This window comes from Sycon ciliatum, chromosome 13 (assembly GCF_964019385.1).
Source record: "Sycon ciliatum chromosome 13, ocSycCili1.1, whole genome shotgun sequence".
Taxonomy (NCBI): Eukaryota; Metazoa; Porifera; class Calcarea; order Leucosolenida; family Sycettidae; genus Sycon; species Sycon ciliatum.
Window position 1 is genome coordinate 15,285,705 of NC_088655.1, and position 27,549 is coordinate 15,313,253.

Sequence of the window (27,549 nt, forward strand, 5' to 3'; positions counted from 1 at the left end):
TTGCACATGTTCAGGATACAAAAGGAACCCATTGGTAAAAATGTGTGGATTACATAGGTTGGCAGAGCAAAATAAGCACTTCCACATACGGAAAAAAGTTCAAAAACCTCAAATTCGAAGCATTTGTGCTATAGGAACTCAAGCTGAAGGTGCCCGGTAGAGAGACGTGCCCGTATCTGAGGCGTCCGGATAAGAGGCGTTTGAGTGTAGTTCGTATTCTCTTCACAGTTGCTGTGTAAACCGAACGCTCTAACCCTCGGCAGTATGGACGAGAGCTGTTTTTTGTCGCTTTTGCGGACTTCTCCCGTGCGGACGGACGCTGTGCTGTTGTGTGTGTGTGTGTTTGTATAAGCATGTGTGTTGGCTTTTTCTGGCCAACTCTGGGGGGGGGGGGGGGGGGGCAGAAGTGACGAACGGCTCGTGTAACCGCATACCATTGCGCACATGCAGTCACGGAGTGCATGCCAAGTACAGTACCGGTATGACAAGTTGCATCAAGAGTATATAATTCCCCAGAGTGTGCAACGCCTGATCCAGCTCTGCATAGGGTCTTGGTCGAGCGTAATCGGATCTTGGCGTATACCGTACACCTCTTAGGGGAACCCGGGGAGTCGCTGGTACTCTCGGATCAAATACAACGGTGCCCTGCCTCGAGACCGGCCTTGCGCTGGTGTGGAGTGTACGCATGACATCAGAAGATCCGACTACGCTCGGCCAAGACCCTATGCCGGGCTGGATCAGGCGTTGCACACTCTGGGTGCAGTGTGGGGGGTATGTACTCTTGGTTGCATGAACGATGTGAGTGCATTCTCTGATAAAGAACTTGGCTTTTTTTTTTAAAGTACTAGTTCTCCTGCAAATAGGTGTTTGCAAGAGTACATAACCCCCCAAGAGTGTGCAACTCCCACATACCCTGCTGTCCCGACAGAATTTCAAGTTGACGTCATTATTTATGACGCAATGCTCCTTGCACCAGTGATTTACAACATGTGTACGGGTGTCAACGCATCGCACGTTTTTCTTTGTAATAATTTGTACAGGATCGATCGGCTTCGGTCTACCACAGGTTCCGGATTCGTCTGATAATCCGTGTACAGTGCGCATTGCATCATCAAAATGACGTCAACTTGAAATTCTGTCGGGACAGCACCCATAGTGGAGTTGCACACTCTGGGGGGTTATGTACTCTTGGTGTTTGTTATATCTGGAGTAGACTGGGCACTGGCTACATTAACCTTTTGAGCCCAGGCCCATTGAAAACCTCCGACACGCAGCACAATTTTCAAATTTTCTCTATGTGAGCAAACTTGATTTCAAACGATTCTTTCATGTATCCTGAGCACAGAACTGTTTTTGTTTTGGAAATACAACAAAGATTACAAAAGTTATGACCGTTTTCAGAAAGGTAGTTTTACTCAAAATTGGTATTTTGAAATGTATGCACGCGCATGTAACTCCAGTTCAAACTTACGGAGCGACTCGCATTTTTTACTGTACTCGTACATCCTAGGAGTCCTCTGTGCAGCGGTACAGCTCGACGCCACGCCACGGAGGAAACGCGGAATCAATGTAGTTCCGTACTGACTCGTGACGTTCTAGAACGTCACGCGTGTCACAGTGGTAGTGGTCATGACATGTCAGAACGTCACGCGTGCTCAAAAGGTTAATTAAATGTTGATGATGCCAGCATCTTCATTTGGTCCGTCATACAGTAGTGCCAAGTGGTAGGTTCTTTTTTCGACCAGACGACGCTTGCGAACACCAGCACGAACAGTTCACCAGCAGTACTCCACAGCAGGAAGCACATGTAGCTACTCCTGACAAGCTTGTTTCGTTCCATAACATAATGGGAACTGATCAGTGCGCTTTCTTCATCGCCTCTTCGTCCATGTACATCGACGTGAGCTTCTTGCCGATGCTCTCGTGGATTTCCAAGTACTTTGCCACGCACCGGTCGAGACAGACCGCCTCTCCCTTGGTGATGTCGCCTTCCCGGTACTTGGGCGGGATGCACTTTGTATGGCAGGCCTGCGTTAGTCTACGTAACACAATGCACGCACGCACACACACACCACACACACACACACACCACACACACACACGCACACACAGACACACACACAGACACACACACGCACGCACACACAGACACGCACACATACCATTGGACCATTGGACGCCCATCGCCAGAGGCGATGATAGCGATGCTACAGCAGAAGCCATAGCAGCTTGTGCTGGGATTGCACCATTCAACAGCTTGCAAGGCTGAAGAATTGACCGCCACTATTCAGCCTGGTCTACACCACACGGCTATGAAGTGGCTTTTTCTGGCACACATACACAGACACAGACACGCACACACACGCACACACACAGACACACACGCACACACAGACACGCACAGACACACAGACACACACACACAGACACGCACACACACACACACACACTTGTACTTGTTGCTCACTGCCAAAACTGGTCACATGGGTCTCCCCGGGAGAGGGGAGAGAGACTCAAAAGGAATCTTGGAAAGATGACTCAATTGGCTATTGAACCGCCCAACGGCCGACACCCCCTGAAATCCCCAAAACTCTGGGTGGACTTGAAAATGATCCCACTTATGGGCTCACCACACCTCAGTAAGTGGGTGAAGACAAGGTGCAGAAAAAAGATTGACGGCATCAGGGTATCCGTCCCGGGATCCTACTGCAGTTACCCCTGCCCCCAGTGAAGGTAATACTTGCTACTAGCGTGGGTGGCTAAATCAGAGTGGATCTGATATAAGCTTCACTAGCACCATTGATTACAAAAGAGTTAATCTAGCCAGAAGCAGTCCATGGTTAACAGGTATTTATACTTCAAATAGAAAGTATATGAACCCTGGAACCAACAAAGGTGGCAGGTACAACATTACACCTTCAAGTCGCCGAGCCCGTTGGCAACAGACCCAACACAATCAGGCATAAGTGTACCCACCAACTGAACTAGCTGGCACGCACACCCACACACACACACCACGTACCACGTATACGCCCGTCGCAAGAGAAGCACGCAAATCTGCAAATGCACTGGATGTGCACCCACAGATTTTCTCTTATAGCAACGATAGCGAGCAAGATCTGAATGAGACAGATCAAGACTTGCGCCAGATAACTGTCTAATCCACACAACTGGCGAAACCATGTGAATCGACCACCAATGTACACCTGGTCTACACCACACGGAGTACATCGGCATAAAACGGCCAAGACAGTTACCTATGCACACCCTACACTTACTGGGGTAACCAGTATAGACAGCACGCTGCTTTGATAGAAGCAGACACTAGATGCACTGGTACCTTGAAGTTAAATTGGAGTTACATTACCAACCAGCCTCGGCTACTGAGTACTGGGAACCCAGAGCCAACAGACATACCAACAACCTCAGCCATAAAAGCTATATAGTAACGACACACTGGATCGTGAAGCCGAAACTAGTCCAACTTCCAAATGCTTTGGCAAGAAGGTAGCCTTCCGACAGGTTGGACACACACGCACACACACACATCGGTGTTACTACGGTCTAGCAGTAGGCGCACAGGAATGATCCACTTTCACCAGGTCTTAGACTCTTACAGTTACAGCGGGCCCTGTATAATCCGGCACCATTCGTGCCACGGAAATTCTGCTGGATTCGGGAAGGTGCTGGTCTGATTAGAAAATCTGATTTACTGCTGCAATGTACATGAAAAGGACATTTTGGTTACTGAAAATTCTGCTGGTTTATAGAGGGTACTGGTTTATAAAGTGCTGGATTAAAGAGGAACGACTGTAGCAGCAGTTTGTCCAACCAAGTCCCTGGCCCAAACACACCACAGCTTGAGTGACTAAAACGACTGTCCCGCTAAACCATTACATCATCATGTTAAATAAAAAATATTCTCACAATCTACCAAATACAGTATGTCATCCCGATAAACCCGCAACGTAGGGTTGAGCGTTGAGATGCCCAGCCTCAATTTTAGCCTATTTTTAAGTTCACAATGAAAGCGACCATCAGAGCACGTACATTGAGATCGTAGCTAGAATCACTTTAGAGAAGCAATCTAATTATTTGAAGCAAGTTGCAGCAAAGCAGCAACAAACTGTGGACGTGTTGGCAGAGGTGTAGAAAATGAAATGATCCACATGCACAACAAATCTTGGACAGTCTAGAATCAAGGCTAAAAAATAAAATAAAAAAACTCACCGACTGTACATATCAGTCATCACCTCCACCTCTAGGTCAGCAACCTGTCGCTGTCTGTTGGCATCCATTGCTAAGAATACTGTAAGGTTCACTTCCAAGAAGGAGATTGCAAGAATACAATTTGTTGTGACCGACGATGAGAGAAGTGTAGCTACAAGAAAATGAGCTGTATCGAAAATGTTTTTTCTTCGGTTTTTCGAATGAGTAGCTAGCTGTTGATCCAGCCATTTTCTCTATGGCAACGCGTGCTACCGCTACGGGATATTCCCGGCCGCCCGGCCGGATCTCGAGCTGAGCCTCGTATCGAGCTAGCTAGCCGCGGTACATTTTGATTTTTGAAAGACTTTCAAAAATCTGTGCTCCTGTCAGATCTGAAGTGAAAGCATGCTGCATTCCACTTCCAGTCCCGCTGTGTTAGGTCCTGGACATGATAATGATACTTGATAGAAGCCTAGGGCCTAGGCGCTAGGCTGCAGACTGTCCTTTACATCTACGTAGCAAGGGATTTCGCTCGTGAACGACCTGCTGCATGCTGTCTAGTCTGCGTCGAAATGCAGATGAGAAACAGACTTCCTCGAAATCGTACTGTTTTTATAATGTGAAAAGTAAGTTGGCGAACTAAAAATATTTATTACGATTGTTGTGTGCATTGTGCAGGGAGTACATGTACTAGCTAGCAAGACTCCAAGAGTACACAACCCCAGCAGGCCCAGGGGGTTGGTTACGTATATACACTGTACTCTTGGTACTAGTCTACTAGTTGTACAATAAGTCTGATCTATTATTGTAACGATCATGTTTTCGACTTCGACAGCATGCATGTTACAAGGCGAGGACCCACATGCACAGTGCTCCTGACCACAGCCAAAATAACCATGACAACCATGATAACCATGACAACCATGATAACCATGACAACCATGATAACCATGATAACCCGGTTGGCAGAGTCCCGGCGGGCTTGCGACCATTTGAACCAAGAGTACATACCCCCCCTAGAGTGCATGTGCAACCGTGACCTGATCCAGCTCTGCATAGGGTCTTGGTCGAACGTACATGTAGTCGGATCTTCTGATGTAATCCACATTCCACACCAGCACAAGGCCGGTTTCGAGGCAGGGCACCGTTATTTTTGATCCGAGAGTCCCCGCGACTTCCCGGGTTCCCCTCAGATGTGTACGGTATTATGACGCAAAGATCCGACTACACTCGACCAAGACCCTATGCAGAGCTGGATCGGGCGTTGCACACTCTGGGGGGGGGGGGGGGGGGGGGGGGTATGTACTCTTGTTTGAACCGTATGGGGAAAAAAACCCCGGTTTGGACCGGGCCTCTTTATCCTAGGGACGGTGGTTGACTTTGGAATTTGTTGTGCCTTTTTGGCTGATATTGTGTTGTTGGTGGTGGTGGTGGTCCTCGCCTTGTACTACTCTCTGGTTGTGGGTGTCACCTAGTGTTGGGGGGGGGGGGGGGGGGGGAGCACACTTAGAGTCACAGGCTACAAATCTTCACTTCTACAACTCCCAGGACGGCCTCTTCACTGCGAGTAACGTTTTAAAGCCGTCACAAAATGTTCAGTCCTGGCCTATCAACAGGATGAAAAAGGGGCGTTTAATTTGTCACTCTTTCAGTCTTTGACTTTTCGAGGAGTTTCGTTTTTCTGAAGAGGTGGCTTATTGATCTCCAGAGACCGAAAGTCTCCTCGAAAGTCCACAACTTTAACTGGTGTCGGGGAGAGGGGGATTAGTTCCGAAGAGTTTGGAATAGCTACGTCGAGATGGTTGATTGGATCGGACGTCATTATCGCCATGACAATTCCACTGAAAAACTGTAAAATGATTGAAGCCGTTCTATTGGGATACTTCAACTAATCTCCTCTAAGTAGGCATATGTGGATAATGCCGGCACAAAAATTGGCAGAATTCGGTACTTTTTCTGGTAAGTTTCATGCATGTTTGGTATGTGGATAAAGAAATGGAGCAGAATTCGAGGAATTGCCCGCCATAAGGTTTGTATGGTTCTGCCAATTTCACTGCTTTTCGAGCAGAATCTGCCACCTTTTCGAGCATTATCCGCACACCTCTACCTCTAAGACGTTTCTCGAAAAGGTGATGAGGACAATTCGAACAGTAGTAGGGACCAAGCCGGTTCTGGGACAGATAAGTGGTTATGAATGGGTACTTGAACTTTGCGGTTGTTAATTAAGTGGCCACTTGACCTTTTAATTGGATAAGTGGTAATGAAGTGGCCACTTGAGATCTGAAGTGGTTTTGAAGTGGGCCAGGTGTCATATTTAATTGGATTAATGATTAAGTGGTGTTTGAAGTGCCTCTCGGCGTCATAATTGCTTTTAAAGTGGTGGGTGTGGTTGTTGATAAGAGTCACTGTCTGGGAATGTGTTCTGGAACCTTCTAGGTATTCCCAGGCTAATTAGAACTAGCTCTACGGATGTCATAGGGGGGGTATTTTAGGAGGTGTGACTCATTTATAAATTGATATATGATGCAGCGTTTACTGGAAAATGTGATCAGTTAGCATAATGGATATTGAAGAGCAATTTGAAATACTGCGTGCGTACAAGGAGCGTCAACGCGCCGTCGTTGAGCATGACGATGACCCTTGTCCTGATGCCCCTCCTCCTAGTCCAAACATTGACAAATGTTTTCATAATCATCAAGTTGTGAACGAGGGGCACTTTGTGTGTACTGTATGCGGACTTGTTCTTGATAGCGTGCTGTTGCCGGAGGTGAATTTTACGGAGAGATGCATTCTCCCACGGCTATATGCAGCTCGGGAGCGATTGACTGCCGTCGACAGACATCTGGTACGCTTCATGCAGAAGACTGGTGTCCTGCTGAACCTTCACGGTGTGCTGGAACCGTTGCAGTACATGAAGAAGGAGAGTGGCTACAAGAGCCTGAACTATGCCATAGCTCTGACATGCATCTGTGCTGAGCACGACGAGATTTGCCAGAAGCTTCAGCCATATCTTCCAAAGAGCCATGTGGCGTGGGCACGATCCAGCAAGCTAATGAGTTGCAAACCGCAGCAATTTTCGAAAGCCTGGCTCCGCCAACTTCTAATCCGTACAAAACCTCTTACCCCTTTTCAGCTGAAGAAGTTTAAGCAGAATATCCGAGAGTTTAATTCTGAGGAGAAGGAACTGATGCAAAGACTAATCCAATCTTACGGGTGCTGTGAACCTCGTGTGGAATTAATTCCTGCGGAGATGAAATGTGCGCTGTACCGTTTCTCAAGTGCCATGTGTAGGGCGAGGAAGATGATGATGAAGGGTACCGTTGCCGCTGTATAAAACCCCTGACCTCTTAATTTTCCATCATTTCGCAAAGCATCCTTGCCAAGTCACAAGTAATTGTTGTTGTTGTCTTCATCCTTGCTATTACTTTGGTGAAGAAGAAGAAGAAGAAGAAGAAGAAGAAGAAGAAGAAGAAGAAGAAGAAGAAGAAGAAGAAGAAGAAGAAGAAGAAGAAGAAGAAGAAGAAAAAACAACAACAACAACAACAACAACAACAAGAAGAAGAAGATCATGAACATGTGGTCTATTTTGAAAGATCATGGTGAGGACGGCCATTGTCCAATGGGTGCGCTGATGCGTTGTGCTGCGCGGTTGGGAATCGCAACCTCGCTGACAAACCTGGTGGAACCTTTCAATGGAGACCATGGATATGACCAAGCAGTTGTTGAAAGTCACCCCATAACCAACTTGATCTGGATTGCTGCCAAGGACATGGCTTGCTGCGGGCGGAAAGAACTACTTGATGTAGTGAAGCTGCTGTTTCCAGTTGATCCAAGCCCTGATGGAAGTACGCCTAGTACTGCTACTGGCAAGTCGGACATTGCTCAACGCCACCTCATGAAGAACCTATCCTGCGTGTTCAAGAAGGTGAAGAGCACCCCTTCCAGTAACAACATTAGTATGATCATCGTGTTGGTTGCAATGCTCATTCTCTTGTGTGAAGAAGTGTCGCTGAGAGGATACGATCATGAGCTGCACTGCACTCTAGTTGAGTTCTTCGATCGAGAACTGCATGCTCTTGACGTGGTGCACTACAAGCGTTGTCAGCAAACTCAATACTCGACATCCATCCCCCCCCCCCCCCTCCTTCCCCCCCCCCCCCCCCCCCCCCCCCCCCCCCCTCCTTTGACATGTGGACACACACACACACACACACACACACACACACACACACACACACACACTCAAATCATCATCATCATCATAATACATGACGTTATTCATTAAAAACATTTTATTATAATTTATCAATACACTTGGTAAAGAAAACGGAATGAATCATAAATGTTGTAGTTTCTGTACACACCTGTGATGGTATCGTCCATTCTCAGTACGGCTTGATTGGCATGGAGTGGGTTGGAAGTGAATGACAGCGTGCACTTGTTCTTCCTGGGTGTTTGACTGTGTGACATCCAGTAGCGTATCTCCTTTGTCCCGCGCTCTGCAGCATCTGCAGGGTATCCAACTAGAATGTATAACCCAAGCGGCACATGCAGCGACATGGGCGACTACCATGATCTCTACCTGAAGACCGATGTGCACCTTCTTGCAGATGTGTTTGAGAAATTTAGATGCACTGCAATGGCCACGTACGATTTGGACCCGACACACTACTACACCCTGCCTGGATTCGCGTGGGACGCCCTTCTGAAACATACAGGAATCTCGCTCACTCTGCTGGACGACGTGGACATGCATCTGTTCGTCGAGCGCGGTCTTCGTGGCGGTGTTACAATGGCGTCACACCGCCACGCCAGGGCGAACAACAAGTACATGAGCTCACACGACCCTGAGCAGGCGTCAACATATCTTCAATACCTCGACGCGAACAACCTGTACGGCTGGGCCATGTCGCAGCACTTGCCGACATCAAAATTCCAGTGGTGTGCCCCCAGTGACGAACTCCTGCAGAAGATCCTCACCCAGCCAGATGACGCAGACACTGGGTACATGGTGGAGTGTGATCTGTCAGTGCCCACAGAGTTCCACGATCGCCTGAACGACTACCCACCCGCACCGGAGCGTGTAACCATCACCGAGAGTATGATGTCGCCATACCAGCGCGACTTGATTGCAGCAGATCCTGTCTCCGGACTGAGTGCTCCGAAACTGGTCCCGAACCTCATGCCGAAGCAGCGCTACGTAGCACACTACCGTAACCTCAGGCTGTACAGTCGTCTAGGTCTGAGGATCGATGCTGTACACCGCGTGCTCAGTTTCCGCCAAGCTCCGTGGATGAAGCCCTACATCCAGCTGAACACGGAGCTTCGGAAGAAGGCGAAGAACGATTTCGAGAAGGACTTCTTCAAATTAATGAATAACGCTGTGTTTGGGAAGACAATGGAGAATGTGAGAAGAAGGATCTCCATTAGACTGCTGCGTGTGGAAGACGAGGAAGATACCATTCTCACAGCTGTGGCTAAGTCCACCTACGTCCGCCATGTCCTCTTCGACAACGGGCTTGTGGGCGTCGAGAACAGGAAGCTTGCGGTCCACCTCAACAAGCCGGTGTACGTTGGCATGAGCATCCTGGAGCTGAGCAAGGAGCTCATGTACAGATTTTACTATGACGAGCTCCAGCCACGCTACGGAGACCGCATGAGCCTGCTGTACACAGACACGGACTCGCTGGTGCTGCTGTTCCGCACGGAGGACCTCTATGCGGACATGAAGAGTATGGCCGATCAGTACGACACCAGCAACTTTAGCCCCGACAGTCCTCTGTACAGCGAGAGTAATAAGAAGGTTGTAGGTAAATTTAAGGACGAGCTCGGAGGGAAGCTCATGACAGAGTTCGTGGCGCTCAGATCCAAAATGTACGCGTACGATGGCGAGGAGAGTGGTCAGCGTGCAAAGGGCGTCAAGAGAGCGGTGACGAGAAGATTCACGATCGCGGACTACCGTCAGTGTCTGGTCGACAGGACGAGGATGTCACACGCAATGACCACCCTGCGCAGCCATTCGCATCGTATCTTCACCGAGACGATGACCAAGTCGTCTTTGTCGCCGTTCGACAGCAAACGATACATCCGAACGGACGGTGTCAGCACACTTGCACATGGGCACCACCGCATCGCACTGCTGGATGACTGAACAATGATGGTTGTGGTTGACAATCACAATTATTAGTCACACCCTGTACCATATCAATTCCATTTGTCTAATGAGTTACTGATCTTGATCTTGATGATGATGATGATGATGTTGATGTTATTATTTTTCTACATACTACATAATTTTGTTTTCTCCATAACTTAACTAGACTTTTAATATAGCTAAACATAATTGCGTGAAATGCAATTGCACAGTTGATGATGTTTACGATGATGGCAATGTTTGATGTTGATGTTGATGTTGATGATGATAATAAGAATAAGATTGCTCTTGTCGGCAGCTAGAGCTTGCTCAATTGTCCGTTGTCAATCCAGGAGTTGAACTTGTCCGGGTAGCCTTTCCACTTGACCAGAGACTGTCCGGGGCGTTTGCGCAGGACTTTCTCCACGCGGAACTTGGTTTTCCTTGGTTTTCTGCAGTTGATGTTCGTAGAAACTGCCCTGAATAGGCTCGTTCATGAGATCTCGAATGTTGTAGGTGGGTGGTTGGGTGGGTAGAACTCTATTCACGACGAACACCTCTTCAGTCCAATTGGGTGTGTAGCCCTTTTTCGAAATGAGCTTTGCTCACAGCAATTCTCACTTCATCGTTCACAGCATAGCGTCGCCGCGCTGTGCGTGCATCTGGACTTTTGCTGGGGTGATCCTGTACAAACGATGCATTACGCTCCTCGGACGCCTCGGCAGGTTTCATACCAATACTGCGGTACGGTGCTTGCTGGTGTTGTAGTCATGTACAAGTTTGGACTTTGGGTAGCACTTTGATGTAGACATTTTGTTGATTTTGCTGTAAAGTGTTTCAGCGTTCTGTTGAATGGCTCTGCAGCCACCGCCCCTTGCCGTCGTTATGAGTGCTGTACATGCTAATACCGTTGTCAGCAAGCCACTGCTTGACTGTTGCGTTGTAGAACTCTTTACCCTCATCGACCCACAGCTTGCGAGGTGAGCGCTTGCTGCTGGTCACGATGCTGCGAAACGCATCTCTGACAAGTGCGCCCGTCTTGTTCTGGAGCGGTACAACCCACCATGCATAGGGACCGAAAAGATCGATGACGGTCATCAAATGTCGAGTGCCATTGTCATTTTTTTTTTTTTTTTTTTTGCAAACGCCTGCATGTCCACCAGATCTTCACTCCATTATGATAATTATGTCATCCAACTCGTGCACTATCACACGTCTGCGGGGGAAGCGTACACGTCTTGGTCTGTGCATTTCACTGGCTTTAAACGCTCCATCCACACATCATCGTCATCCTCACTAGCACTGACACCACTGTCAGTGCCTGGGGCAGCAGCAGCAGCAGTTGCACCGCTGTCACTCCCAACACCGCCAGTCCCACCACCTGCGGTGCCGTTTGTGATTGAATCACTGTCAACGTCCAGGATCACGGGATCCTTGTGCAACCTATTGTCAGTGAAGTCACAGTTAGTGGCGTGCAAGTACTCGCAAAGTACCTTCAATAGTACCCTGCTCCGAGAACAGTCTCCCTACGAGAACTGCATACCGACCACACACAGCAGTGCATGATAAAATTAAAAATAATAATAATAGAAATATTGACTGGTTATAAAAATGTTATTGAATAAAGTCATGTATTATGATGATGATGATGGCCTGTGTGTGTGTGTGTGTGTGTGTGTGTGTATGTGTGTGTGTGTGTGTGTATGTGTGTGTGTGTGTGTGTGTGTGTGTGTGTGTGTGTGTGTGTGTGTGTGTGTGTGTGTGTGTACATCTCCAATAATATACATGTAGCTCAAAGTGAGACAGGCGAGGATAGACATAATAGTTATCAATGAGAGCATTTGTGGAATTCCAAAATTCGTGAATGTTGACTGGGTTTGCTGACAACGCTTGTAGTGCACCACGTCAATAGCATGCAGTTCTTGATAAAAGAACTCAACTAGAGTGCAGTGCAGTTCATGACCGTATCCTCTCAGCGACACTTCTTCGCACAACAGAATGAGCATTGCAACCAACACGATGATCATACTAATGTTGTTACTGGAAGGGGTGCTCTTCACCTTCTTGAACACGCAGGATAGGTTCTTCATGAGGTAGCGTTGAGCAATGTCAGACTTGTCAGTAGCAGTACTAGGGGCTGTCCCATCAGGGGTTGGATCAATTGGAAACAACAGCTTCACTACATCAAGTAGTTCTTTCCGCCCGCAGGAAGCCATGTCCTTGGCAGCAATCCAGATCAAGTTGGTTATGGGGTGACTTTCAACAACTGCTTGGTCATATCCAGGTCTCCATTGAAAGGTTCCACCATGTTCGTCAGCGAGGTTGCGATTCCTAACCGCGCAGCACACCGCATCAGCGCACCTATTGGACAATGTCCGTACTCATCATGACCTTTCAAAATAGACCACAATCATGTTCATCATCTTCTTCTTCTTCTTCTTCTTCTTCTTCTTCTTCTTCTTCTTCTTCTTCACCAAAGTAATAACAAGGATGAAGACAACAATTACTTGTGACTTGACAATGACTCTTTGAGAAATGATTGAAAATTAAGATGTCAGGTTTTTTTTTTTTATACATGTATAACAGAAGCAGCAGCAGCAGCAGCAGGAGCAGGAGCACCCTTCATCCTCCTTCTCCTACACATGGCACTTGAGAAACGGTACAGCACACATTTCAACTCCTGAGGAATTACTTCCACACGAGGTTCATAGCACCCGTAAGATTTGATTAGTCTTTGCATCAGTTCATTTTTTCCTCAGAATTAAACTCTCGGATATTCAGCTTAAACTTCTTCACCTGAAAAGGGGTAAGAGGCTTTGTACGGATTAGAAGTTGGCGGAGCCAGTCTTTCGAAAATTGCTGCGGTTTGCAACTCATTAGCTTGCTGGATCGTGCCCACGACACATGGCTCTTTGGAAGATATGGCTGAAGCTTCTGGCAAATCTCGTCGTGGTCAGCACAGATGCATGTCAGAGCTATGGCATAGTTCAGGCTCTTGTAGCCATTCTCCTTCTTCATGTACTGCAACGGTTCCAGCACACCGTGAAGGTTCAGCAGGACACCGGTCTTTTCCATGAAGCGTACCAGATGTCTATCGACGGCAGTCAATCGCTCCCGAGCGGCATATAACTGAAATACCGCCGCTAAAAGGTACTTTCAACCATATCAGCTCACAGGTCTGGACAATTGGTAAAATGCATTGTTTTTCAGTTGTACCTCCACTACATAACATTACAATTGAAATTGAAGTTAACGTTCGAGAACCTTCGACGGTACGAGTAATTCATTTCTAAGTCTGCTGCAGTGGTGGCGGGGTTGCTATACCCTAATGGTTTCAAAAACATCCCAGACAGTCAATCTTATTAACACCACACCCACCACTTTAAAAGCACTTATGTCGCCGAGAGGCACTTCAAAACCACTAAGTCATTAACCCAATTAAATGTGACACCTAGGCCACTTAAAACCACTTCACGTTTCAAGTGGTCACTTAATTACCACTTATCCAATTATAAGGTCAAGGGGACTAATTAACAACCGACGGAGTCGACTCCGTCGACGGAGTCGGTTGTTAATTAGTCCCCTTGACCTTATAATTGGATAAGTGGTAATTAAGTGACCACTTGAAACGTGAAGTGGTTTTAAGTGGCCTAGGTGTCACATTTAATTGGGTTAATGACTTAGTGGTTTTGAAGTGCCTCTCGGCGACATAAGTGCTTTTAAAGTGGTGGGTGTGGTGTTAATAAGATTGACTGTCTGGGATGTTTTTGAAACCATTAGGGTATAGCAACCCCGCCACCACTGCAGCAGACTTAGAAATGAATTACTCGTACCGTCGAAGGTTCTCGAACGTTAACTTCAATTTCAATTGTAATGTTATGTAGTGGAGGTACAACTGAAAAACAATGCATTTTACCAATTGTCCAGACCTGTGAGCTGATATGGTTGAAAGTACCTTTTAGCGGCGGTATTTCAGTTATATGCCGCTCGGGAGCGATTGACTGCCGTCGATAGACATCTGGTACGCTTCATGGAAAAGACCGGTGTCCTGCTGAACCTTCACGGTGTGCTGGAACCGTTGCAGTACATGAAGAAGGAGAATGGCTACAAGAGCCTGAACTATGCCATAGCTCTGACATGCATCTGTGCTGACCACGACGAGATTTGCCAGAAGCTTCAGCCATATCTTCCAAAGAGCCATGTGTCGTGGGCACGATCCAGCAAGCTAATGAGTTGCAAACCGCAGCAATTTTCGAAAGACTGGCTCCGCCAACTTCTAATCCGTACAAAGCCTCTTACCCCTTTTCAGGTGAAGAAGTTTAAGCTGAATATCCGAGAGTTTAATTCTGAGGAAAAAATGAACTGATGCAAAGACTAATCAAATCTTACGGGTGCTATGAACCTCGTGTGGAAGTAATTCCTCAGGAGTTGAAATGTGTGCTGTACCGTTTCTCAAGTGCCATGTGTAGGAGAAGGAGGATGAAGGGTGCTCCTGCTCCTGCTGCTGCTGCTGCTGCTTCTGTTATACATGTATAAAAAAAAAAAACCTGACATCTTAATTTTCAATCATTTCTCAAAGAGTCATTGTCAAGTCACAAGTAATTGTTGTCTTCATCCTTGTTATTACTTTGGTGAAGAAGAAGAAGAAGAAGAAGAAGAAGAAGAAGAAGAAGAAGAAGAAGATGATGAACATGATTGTGGTCTATTTTGAAAGGTCATGATGAGTACGGACATTGTCCAATAGGTGCGCTGATGCGGTGTGCTGCGCGGTTAGGAATCGCAACCTCGCTGACGAACATGGTGGAACCTTTCAATGGAGACCTGGATATGACCAAGCAGTTGTTGAAAGTCACCCCATAACCAACTTGATCTGGATTGCTGCCAAGGACATGGCTTCCTGCGGGCGGAAAGAACTACTTGATGTAGTGAAGCTGTTGTTTCCAATTGATCCAACCCCTGATGGGACAGCCCCTAGTACTGCTACTGACAAGTCTGACATTGCTCAACGCTACCTCATGAAGAACCTATCCTGCGTGTTCAAGAAGGTGAAGAGCACCCCTTCCAGTAACAACATTAGTATGATCATCGTGTTGGTTGCAATGCTCATTCTGTTGTGCGAAGAAGTGTCGCTGAGAGGATACGGTCATGAACTGCACTGCACTCTAGTTGAGTTCTTTTATCAAGAACTGCATGCTATTGACGTGGTGCACTACAAGCGTTGTCAGCAAACCCAGTCAACATTCACGAATTTTGGAATTCCACAAATGCTCTCATTGATAACTATTATGTCTATCCTCGCCTGTCTCACTTTGAGCTACATGTATATTATTGGAGATGTACACACACACACACACACACACACACACACACACACACACACACACACACACACACACATACACACACACACACACATACACACACACACACACACACACACACACAGGCCATCATCATCATCATAATACATGACTTTATTCAATAACATTTTTATAACCAGTCAATATTTCTATTATTATTATTTTTAATTTTATCATGCACTGCTGTGTGTGGTCGGTATGCAGTTCTCGTAGGGAGACTGTTCTCGGAGCAGGGTACTATTGAAGGTACTTTGCGAGTACTTGCACGCCACTAACTGTGACTTCACTGACAATAGGTTGCACAAGGATCCCGTGATCCTGGACGTTGACAGTGATTCAATCACAAACGGCACCGCAGGTGGTGGGACTGGCGGTGTTGGGAGTGACAGCGGTGCAACTGCTGCTGCTGCTGCCCCAGGCACTGACAGTGGTGTCAGTGCTAGTGAGGATGACGATGATGTGTGGATGGAGCGTTTAAAGCCAGTGAAATGCACAGACCAAGACGTGTACGCTTCCCCCGCAGACGTGTGATAGTGCACGAGTTGGATGACATAATTATCATAATGGAGTGAAGATCTGGTGGACATGCAGGCGTTTGCAAAAAAAAAAAAAAAAAAAATGACAATGGCACTCGACATTTGATGACCGTCATCGATCTTTTCGGTCCCTATGCATGGTGGGTTGTACCGCTCCAGAACAAGACGGGCGCACTTGTCAGAGATGCGTTTCGCAGCATCGTGACCAGCAGCAAGCGCTCACCTCGCAAGCTGTGGGTCGATGAGGGTAAAGAGTTCTACAACGCAACAGTCAAGCAGTGGCTTGCTGACAACGGTATTAGCATGTACAGCACTCATAACGACGGCAAGGGGCGGTGGCTGCAGAGCCATTCAACAGAACGCTGAAACACTTTACAGCAAAATCAACAAAATGTCTACATCAAAGTGCTACCCAAAGTCCAAACTTGTACATGACTACAACACCAGCAAGCACCGTACCGCAGTATTGGTATGAAACCTGCCGAGGCGTCCGAGGAGCGTAATGCATCGTTTGTACAGGATCACCCCAGCAAAAGTCCAGATGCACGCACAGCGCGGCGACGCTATGCTGTGAACGATGAAGTGAGAATTGCTGTGAGCAAAGCTCATTTCGAAAAAGGGCTACACACCCAATTGGACTGAAGAGGTGTTCGTCGTGAATAGAGTTCTACCCACCCAACCACCCACCTACAACATTCGAGATCTCATGAACGAGCCTATTCAGGGCAGTTTCTACGAACATCAACTGCAGAAAACCAAGGAAAACCAAGTTCCGCGTGGAGAAAGTCCTGCGCAAACGCCCCGGACAGTCTCTGGTCAAGTGGAAAGGCTACCCGGACAAGTTCAACTCCTGGATTGACAACGGACAATTGAGCAAGCTCTAGCTGCCGACAAGAGCAATCTTATTCTTATTATCATCATCAACATCAACATCAACATCAAACATTGCCATCATCGTAAACATCATCAACTGTGCAATTGCATTTCACGCAATTATGTTTAGCTATATTAAAAGTCTAGTTAAGTTATGGAGAAAACAAAATTATGTAGTATGTAGAAAAATAATAACATCAACATCATCATCATCATCATCAAGATCAAGATCAGTAACTCATTAGACAAATGGAATTGATATGGTACAGGGTGTGACTAATAATTGTGATTGTCAACCACAACCATCATTGTTCAGTCATCCAGCAGTGCGATGCGGTGGTGCCCATGTGCAAGTGTGCTGACACCGTCCGTTCGGATGTATCGTTTGCTGTCGAACGGCGACAAAGACGACTTGGTCATCGTCTCGGTGAAGATACGATGCGAATGGCTGCGCAGGGTGGTCATTGCGTGTGACATCCTCGTCCTGTCGACCAGACACTGACGGTAGTCCGCGATCGTGAATCTTCTCGTCACCGCTCTCTTGACGCCCTTTGCACGCTGACCACTCTCCTCGCCATCGTACGCGTACATTTTGGATCTGAGCGCCACGAACTCTGTCATGAGCTTCCCTCCGAGCTCGTCCTTAAATTTACCTACAACCTTCTTATTACTCTCGCTGTACAGAGGACTGTCGGGGCTAAAGTTGCTGGTGTCGTACTGATCGGCCATACTCTTCATGTCCGCATAGAGGTCCTCCGTGCGGAACAGCAGCACCAGCGAGTCCGTGTCTGTGTACAGCAGGCTCATGCGGTCTCCGTAGCGTGGCTGGAGCTCGTCATAGTAAAATCTGTACATGAGCTCCTTGCTCAGCTCCAGGATGCTCATGCCAACGTACACCGGCTTGTTGAGGTGGACCGCAAGCTTCCTGTTCTCGACGCCCACAAGCCCGTTGTCGAAGAGGACATGGCGGACGTAGGTGGACTTAGCCACAGCTGTGAGAATGGTATCTTCCTCGTCTTCCACACGCAGCAGTCTAATGGAGATCCTTCTTCTCACATTCTCCATTGTCTTCCCAAACACAGCGTTATTCATTAATTTGAAGAAGTCCTTCTCGAAATCGTTCTTCGCCTTCTTCCGAAGCTCCGTGTTCAGCTGGATGTAGGGCTTCATCCACGGAGCTTGGCGGAAACTGAGCACGCGGTGTACAGCATCGATCCTCAGACCTAGACGACTGTACAGCCTGAGGTTACGGTAGTGTGCTACGTAGCGCTGCTTCGGCATGAGGTTCGGGACCAGTTTCGGAGCACTCAGTCCGGAGACAGGATCTGCTGCAATCAAGTCGCGCTGGTATGGCGACATCATACTCTCGGTGATGGTTACACGCTCCGGTGCGGGTGGGTAGTCGTTCAGGCGATCGTGGAACTCTGTGGGCACTGACAGATCACACTCCACCATGTACCCAGTGTCTGCGTCATCTGGCTGGGTGAGGATCTTCTGCAGGAGTTCGTCACTGGGGGCACACCACTGGAATTTTGATGTCGGCAAGTGCTGCGACATGGCCCAGCCGTACAGGTTGTTCGCGTCGAGGTATTGAAGATATGTTGACGCCTGCTCAGGGTCGTGTGAGCTCATGTACTTGTTGTTCGCCCTGGCGTGGCGGTGTGACGCCATTGTAACACCGCCACGAAGACCGCGCTCGACGAACAGATGCATGTCCACGTCGTCCAGCAGAGTGAGCGAGATTCCTGTATGTTTCAGAAGGGCGTCCCACGCGAATCCAGGCAGGGTGTAGTAGTGTGTCGGGTCCAAATCGTACGTGGCCATTGCAGTGCATCTAAATTTCTCAAACACATCTGCAAGAAGGTGCACATCGGTCTTCAGGTAGAGATCATGGTAGTCGCCCATGTCGCTGCATGTGCCGCTTGGGTTATACATTCTAGTTGGATACCCTGCAGATGCTGCAGAGCGCGGGACAAAGGAGATACGCTACTGGATGTCACACAGTCAAACACCCAGGAAGAACAAGTGCACGCTGTCATTCACTTCCAACCCACTCCATGCCAATCAAGCCGTACTGAGAATGGACGATACCATCACAGGTGTGTACAGAAACTACAACATTTATGATTCATTCCGTTTTCTTTACCAAGTGTATTGATAAATTATAATAAAATGTTTTTAATGAATAACGTCATGTATTATGATGATGATGATGATTTGAGTGTGTGTGTGTGTGTGTGTGTGTGTGTGTGTGTGTGTGTGTGTGTGTCCACATGTCAAATAATATAGCTCAAAGTGAGGGAGGCAAGGATAGACATAATAGTAATCAATGTGAGCATTTGTGGAATTCCACAATTCGTGAATGTTGACTGAGTTTGCTGACAACGCTTGTAGTGCACCACGTCAAGAGCATGCAGTTCTCGATCGAAGAACTCAACTAGAGTGCAGTGCAGCTCATGATCGTATCCTCTCAGCGACACTTCTTCACACAAGAGAATGAGCATTGCAACCAACACGATGATCATACTAATGTTGTTACTGGAAGGGGTGCTCTTCACCTTCTTGAACACGCAGGATAGGTTCTTCATGAGGTGGCGTTGAGCAATGTCCGACTTGCCAGTAGCAGTACTAGGCGTACTTCCATCAGGGCTTGGATCAACTGGAAACAGCAGCTTCACTACATCAAGTAGTTCTTTCCGCCCGCAGCAAGCCATGTCCTTGGCAGCAATCCAGATCAAGTTGGTTATGGGGTGACTTTCAACAACTGCTTGGTCATATCCATGGTCTCCATTGAAAGGTTCCACCAGGTTTGTCAGCGAGGTTGCGATTCCCAACCGCGCAGCACAACGCATCAGCGCACCCATTGGACAATGGCCGTCCTCACCATGATCTTTCAAAATAGACCACATGTTCATGATCTTCTTCTTCTTGTTGTTGTTGTTGTTGTTGTTGTTGTTTTTTCTTCTTCTTCTTCTTCTTCTTCTTCTTCTTCTTCTTCTTCTTCTTCTTCTTCTTCTTCTTCTTCTTCTTCTTCTTCTTCTTCTTCTTCTTCTTCTTCTTCTTCTTCTTCTTCTTCTTCTTCTTCTTCTTCTTCTTCTTCTTCTTCTTCTTCTTCTTCACCAAAGTAATAGCAAGGATGAAGACAACAACAACAATTACTTGTGACTTGGCAAGGATGCTTTGCGAAATGATGGAAAATTAAGAGGTCAGGGGTTTTATACAGCGGCAACGGTACCCTTCATCATCATCTTCCTCGCCCTACACATGGCACTTGAGAAACGGTACAGCGCACATTTCATCTCCGCAGGAATTAATTCCACACGAGGTTCACAGCACCCGTAAGATTGGATTAGTCTTTGCATCAGTTCCTTCTCCTCAGAATTAAACTCTCGGATATTCTGCTTAAACTTCTTCAGCTGAAAAGGGGTAAGAGGTTTTGTACGGATTAGAAGTTGGCGGAGCCAGGCTTTCGAAAATTGCTGCGGTTTGCAACTCATTAGCTTGCTGGATCGTGCCCACGCCACATGGCTCTTTGGAAGATATGGCTGAAGCTTCTGGCAAATCTCGTCGTGCTCAGCACAGATGCATGTCAGAGCTATGGCATAGTTCAGGCTCTTGTAGCCACTCTCCTTCTTCATGTACTGCAACGGTTCCAGCACACCGTGAAGGTTCAGCAGGACACCAGTCTTCTGCATGAAGCGTACCAGATGTCTGTCGACGGCAGTCAATCGCTCCCGAGCTGCATATAGCCGTGGGAGAATGCATCTCTCCGTAAAATTCACCTCCGGCAACAGCACGCTATCAAGAACAAGTCCGCATACAGTACACACAAAGTGCCCCTCGTTCACAACTTGATGATTATGAAAACATTTGTCAATGTTTGGACTAGGAGGAGGGGCATCAGGACAAGGGTCATCGTCATGCTCAACGACGGCGCGTTGACGCTCCTTGTACGCACGCAGTATTTCAAATTGCTCTTCAATATCCATTATGCTAACTGATCACATTTTCCAGTAAACGCTGCATCATATATCAATTTATAAATGAGTCACACCTCCTAAAATACCCCCCCTATGACATCCGTAGAGCTAGTTCTAATTAGCCTGGGAATACCTAGAAGGTTCCAGAACACATTCCCAGACAGTGACTCTTATCAACAACCACACCCACCACTTTAAAAGCAATTATGACGCCGAGAGGCACTTCAAACACCACTTAATCATTAATCCAATTAAATATGACACCTGGCCCACTTCAAAACCACTTCAGATCTCAAGTGGCCACTTCATTACCACTTATCCAATTAAAAGGTCAAGTGGCCACTTAATTAACAACCGCAAAGTTCAAGTACCCATTCATAACCACTTATCTGTCCCAGAACCGGCTTGGTCCCTACTACTTCGAACGCGCCCTAAGAGTTACAGTTTGTTTCAAGAAGTACTCATCAGATGATCTCTTTTCGCATCTTTGCGAGATCAGTCGAAAGCGAATGTTCGGGACTAACCTGTGTACATTCTAGTAGATCTACACTGTGGAGACTTTCGAGAAAAACCGCTGGTCAGCCCGGACAAACCGAAGGACAAGACTATAACTTTTATTTACATGTAGATGCTGAAGTGAAGGGAAGGAACTGTCCGACGCGCTTCCCGCACATTTTGCTCCGAAACCCTTGGAGATCGCGGAACGATACCGTTTCCACAAGCGGGAGCAACGCCAATACAAGGAGAGTCGGTGAAATACCTGCCTCGCGGAGCTCCGACGGTTGGCCATGACGATTCTGTGACTTTGGCTATGTCCTGAATACCACGCTGCGCGATCGTTTCGTGTGTGGCATCAGGAGTCAAGCTCTCTGCAAACGTCTGTTGGCAGAGAAGGACCTCACTCTGACGACCGCCACTCGTCGAGAAAGCCAACAGCCTGGAGCCTAGTGGAGGTAGCAACTCGCGATGTATCCTAGCACAGTACTGTCAGTAGGCTGTGAGTAGCAGCTAGCTCGCGGGCAGTGCCATGCCACTACACAGTCAGTACCATAGTCACTACTGCTGGTGTACGTGTACACGTTCTGGGCACATCGCAACATCGCGCGCCGTGCTGCACGCGTGCTGACAGGCCATCGTTAGCGCGTTCAGAGGTGCGAAGCTCGAAGACCGCGAAGTAAAGGCGCGAACTCGGGTCAATCCCGTACGAACTATTCAGCTGCTTCCGGTTCCCGCGCTGTGCATGTGGCTCGACTGTATGCACACGGCCCAAGTGAATGCCCCTTCATTTGCTTCAAGACATGATTGCCGCCATTGCAAGAAGACTGGGCACCTCCGCAAGGTCTGCAAGAAGCGCATCGCGGGAAGATCGACAGATTCAGCGAAACGTTCAAGTGGTAGCAGGGCCTGCCACAACTAATCACTTGGCTACCGCGGACGACGAGGTCGAAGTTCACTTTCTCTTCTAGCCACAGCTGCCAGCGCCAGCAGTAGCCACTAATGAAACGACACCCGCGACCCTGCGGAAGGCGCTTTGGATTGATGTTATCGTCAATGGCCAGTCGGTCGGTCCACAAGCAGGTCGACACAAGAGCGGCGGTGTCAATCACTCCAAGTGCGATTTACCAAAACTTGAAATGTCGCTGTCTGCCTCGTCTCACCGCGAGTAAGCTGAAGTAACAGTTCCGTACGTACACCGTCAGCGACAGGATGAGGTGAGCAAAATTACCCCAGAAAAGCTTCTTCTTTTCTTAAGGGGGCAGCCTACCCATAAATTTCATATGGCATTCAATTGACCGTAACTTTGGTGTTTCTCAGTGGATTTGAGTGAAATTTTGACCACACACTCCTGCCACTATGCTGGCCCTCAGGACATGATTTACAAGTTCTTGCGCCTCACTGACAGGCTTTCCAGGCCGGAAAAACTCAAATTTCCGGCATAGTGCCACGGTGTGCGAGCCACCCAGGAGCCAAACAAATGCATTTACATTTTTTTCACATTTTCGTGCCCATTCTGTCCGTGCGCGGGACCCAAACCTAAAACAAGTCCAGAAGCAGCCATGGGTGGTGGGGTAGGGCCCCTCAACGTGGCCCTGGAATCTGTCACAACGGAACGAGTGGGCGTTCTCTCGCGGACTCCCACAGACCCAAGTCAATTTTTGAATTTTTTAGGTTTAGGGTGTGCTACGAGGTCGTACCTTTGATACAACATCCAGTGCTGGGACCTCCACAGCAAGCCATTTCCACAGCGCTGCACACCAAATCCAGGATGCCCTCAGAAACCGGCAAAGACTGCCACTCACGTTTCACTACTGCCTAGTACTGAATCCTACCTGACTTCTTGACACGACTCAAACTTGCCAAAGTCACTAAATCAACGTCAACTACAATAATCAAGCCACATATCTGCAACGTCACGAGGGTGCTGGCAAAAGTCCTGCTGCACGGCGGCGGGCTTCGCCCGCCGCCGTGCAGCCCAATACGTGGTTTTTTAACGTGATTTTTTGGACTTTTTTGGACTTGGGGCAAAATTCTGCACACTTTCGCGTGTTTCCATAATACGACAAGTTGCGCACGGTCTGCTCACATTCAAATACAGTGCTGCCAACAAATGACAGCATGCAACAAAAAAATCTTTCCTTGCAAGGGCACATTTTCGGCCATAACTCTTGAACGGCTGGTCAGATAGGGACACAATTTTCAGAGAATTTGCAGCTATTCATGCTCTTTCAACTGACGTAGCACTCATATGAATTTACAAATTCGATTTTTCAGCGAATTTTTGGGTAGTCTGCCCCCTTAAGGGGGCAGCCTACCCATAAATTTCATATGGCATTCAATTGACCGTAACTTTGGTGTTTCTCAGTGGATTTGAGTGAAATTTTGACCACACACTCCTGCCACTATGCTGGCCCTCAGGACATGATTTACAAGTTCTTGCGCCTCACTGACAGGCTTTCCAGGCCGGAAAAACTCAAATTTCCGGCATAGTGCCACGGTGTGCGAGCCACCCAGGAGCCAAACAAATGCATTTACATTTTTTTCACATTTTCGTGCCCATTCTGTCCGTGCGCGGGACCCAAACCTAAAACAAGTCCAGAAGCAGCCATGGGTGGTGGGGTAGGGCCCCTCAACGTGGCCCTGGAATCTGTCACAACGGAACGAGTGGGCGTTCTCTCGCGGACTCCCACAGACCCAAGTCAATTTTTGAATTTTTTAGGTTTAGGGTGTGCTACGAGGTCGTACCTTTGATACAACATCCAGTGCTGGGACCTCCACAGCAAGCCATTTCCACAGCGCTGCACACCAAATCCAGGATGCCCTCAGAAACCGGCAAAGACTGCCACTCACGTTTCACTACTGCCTAGTACTGAATCCTACCTGACTTCTTGACACGACTCAAACTTGCCAAAGTCACTAAATCAACGTCAACTACAATAATCAAGCCACATATCTGCAACGTCACGAGGGTGCTGGCAAAAGTCCTGCTGCACGGCGGCGGGCTTCGCCCGCCGCCGTGCAGCCCAATACGTGGTTTTTTAACGTGGTTTTTTGGACTTTTTTGGACTTGGGGCAAAATTCTGCACACTTTCGCGTGTTTCCATAATACGACAAGTTGCGCACGGTCTGCTCGCATTCAAATACAGTGCTGCCAACAAATGACAGCATGCAACAAAAAAATCTTTCCTTGCAAGGGCACATTTTCGGCCATAACTCTTGAACGGCTGGTCAGATAGGGACACAATTTTCAGAGAATTTGCAGCTATTCATGCTCTTTCAACTGACGTAGCACTCAATATGAATTTACAAATTCGATTTTTCAGCGAATTTTTGGGTAGTCTGCCCCCTTAAACAACCCTACAGTCCATTCGGAAAAAGATGATATTTTTTTGATATCCTAGCTTTTGGCCATAAACGGGTCAAATTTTGAGTTTTCGTCACAATTTTATTGGGCAGTCCCCCATGGAATGCTCTTCCAATTGTGTTTTTGATGTCTATTTCTCCAAAAAGCAAGCCATAACAAGAATAGGATTTCGGACAGGTTTTGCCCCCAAAGCACTGAATTGGGTAAAAACCATGAAAATCCAGGCCGTTCACTCCACTTGCACAACAGTACATTTGCGGTTCGAACCCCAGTTGAGGTGCCTTTTTGGACCCTTTTTCAAGTTTCGAATCGCGCAGCACTGCACAGTGTAGGTCTACCACAAAATCGCCAAACACGGGAGCTCTCCAGAGCCAGCGCTCATCTTTTTCTGAATGGACTGTAGTACCGGCCAAGCTGCGACGCAAACATGTATAATGGAATACACTATACAGGTATTAGATAAACCTTGTTTTGTTGAAACAGTCATGGTGTTGGTTGACAGCATGTGACAGTATTCGGGAACAGTGAGGGCCTTGCTACAACCTCCGTGGTTGGCAGAGCCCCGGTCTTGCGACCATCTGAACCGTACTCCCTAGAACAAAGAAGGTCAGAACCGGCGGGTCTAACACCCGTAGATCTACGGTTCAGATGGTCGTGAAGACCAGGGCTCTACCAACCACTGACGTTGTAGTAAGATCACTGTTTCCGAACACGGTGTTACATGCTGTCAACCAACATACATATACATGTATGTGGCATGCAGTATGATGGTTGGAACCCATGCCATTGAATTGAAATATTCTCAACTCGCTTCTGGTTCGTAGCGAAAATATGTGTATGTGGAGACGCACTTGTGCATGTGAAAGCTCAATTTCCTGCTGAATGTAAATCACTGCACACAACTCCCGGAGCACGGCTCCCAAGAAATGCGAACCACGGTCTTTTTGGATCACTTTCGGAAACTGTAATGGACTTCGGCGCTTTTTTTACAGCTTTCACTGAATCTTTGTACGCCATGCGTACATTTTGCGTACTACAACCTTGTTTTGTTCGATTGGGCCAGCGTTGCTCGGACCACACTGCCTGCTCGCATTCAATCTATTCGCCAATCGATGGCACCCTAGGGGCATGTTCGATAGGTAGGATCGGGATCCAGATCGACCGGATCCACTGGATTCGCACCCTTTCAATTGGTCGAATCCGGATCCTTTGGACTTGGATCCAAATGTGACCTTTGTGAGTATATGGCAGGTAAAAATCATTTTTGTACACATTGTGGTATGCACACACGTGGATTGAGATACTCTTGTTGACTTTTCGTACGACACGCGATGAGTAAGACTTTCACCCTTTTGGGTGACCGGTGAGCGCCATTTTATTACTTCGTCAACATGGCAACAGTCAAGGTCCAGAATAAGGTGTTCAGTTGACTCTGAAGGATCCGACGGATGTGAGATCTGGATCCCGATCTCGATCCTACCAATTGAACATGCCCTAGGACTTCTCAGTGACTTTTGTTATTGCTTTATTTACTACTGTGTGTCTCCCATATGGTCTAGTGGTTAGGATTCGGCGCTCTCACCGCCGCGGCCCGGGTTCGATTCCCGGTGTGGGAACATTTCTTTTTTTTTTGACTTCCATTGCTCATTTCTCTTCTTGTAAAAAAGGGGCCGTCCAAATAGTAATTTCAAAACGAAAGTTATTTTAATGTTTTCGTTTGGAGGTGGGTGGGTTTTAGGGGTTTCGTTTTGAATGTACATGGATATTGCCCAGTTACTTCGGGTGCCGAAGATTGAAGGTAACATTTGTTGGACTGCGTTTTACCTGCAGAAGAGGTGGTTGGGTAGGAGTTGAAAAATACTAAAACCTTTCGGTTCGCAAAAACAATCGGTAACCCCGATCGGTCCCTGAGGGTGCGCTCACACTGCGACCAAAACCAGCGGCCATGCGGCTAAGTTGCATGGCAACGGCATGAACTCGACCAAAACGTCGCGGCCACGTTTCAAATCGTGACCGCGACCTCCGGAGGGGGGTGCCACGACTTGGCGGCAACATGATCGTAGACGTGAAGCGTATTTGTGTACAACCTGGCCTGAAGTATGTTCAATTTCTCAAATTCCGGTGTGTTGATTCATGAAACTCGGCGGTTGTCGATGTCATCCTCGACATTTGCACATTTTAAATTTTTTGTAGTTGTGGTCTTGCACGCATGCACCGCCATGTATGCATTCTTTGCCCTTTTTGGACGATGTCAATTTTGTTTGTTGTTGCTTCGTTGTCAGTTGATCGGGTCAGTGACCAGTTTCTACAGTGTACTCGTTCAGTACGATGGTAGCTTGGTCTGGCTTTTCGGTTTGGGAAATCATCTTTCTCTGCTTTTCTGCGATGATGGAATGCCATACCTCAAGACATTTCAGTTACATATCATCGGAAAATACAGTTCTCATCTCGGCAACACACAAAAGAAACCACCACCGGAATTTCCACTGCACTGGCACTTGCTCTGACCACGAGGTCAGGAAAGCGAAAGCGCTTGGATGTCAGCGGCAGCCCCTCAAGAGTCCAAACCTACATGATTGTATGAATTACTTTCGTC

At 47.5% G+C, this 27,549-nt stretch overlaps 2 protein-coding genes and 1 non-coding gene across 3 annotated transcripts; 2 read left to right on the plus strand and 1 right to left on the minus strand.

Moving 5' to 3' along the window:
- The first annotated feature begins 8,737 nt into the window (after window positions 1-8,737).
- Window positions 8,738-10,360, plus strand: LOC135829204 (uncharacterized). The gene has a single exon (XM_065341610.1). The coding sequence runs from the start codon at window positions 8,738-8,740 to the stop codon at window positions 10,358-10,360; it is 1,623 nt and encodes a 540-aa protein (XP_065197682.1).
- Window positions 10,361-17,423: 7,063 nt separating this feature from the next.
- On the minus strand, window positions 17,424-19,046 carry LOC135829205 (uncharacterized). Its single transcript, XM_065341611.1, has one exon. The coding sequence runs from the start codon at window positions 19,044-19,046 to the stop codon at window positions 17,424-17,426; it is 1,623 nt and encodes a 540-aa protein (XP_065197683.1).
- A 7,451-nt stretch (window positions 19,047-26,497) lies between these two features.
- Trnae-cuc (transfer RNA glutamic acid (anticodon CUC)) lies at window positions 26,498-26,569 on the plus strand. Its single transcript has one exon. It is a non-coding gene; the product is annotated as a tRNA-Glu (tRNA).
- Window positions 26,570-27,549: the final 980 nt, after the last annotated feature.

Excerpts from the sequence above, each read along its gene's own strand:
- LOC135829204 (XM_065341610.1), top strand. The coding sequence starts at position 8,738 with ATGTATAACCCAAGCGGCACATGCAGCGACATGGGCGACTACCATGAT.
- LOC135829205 (XM_065341611.1), bottom strand. The coding sequence starts at position 19,046 with ATGTATAACCCAAGCGGCACATGCAGCGACATGGGCGACTACCATGAT.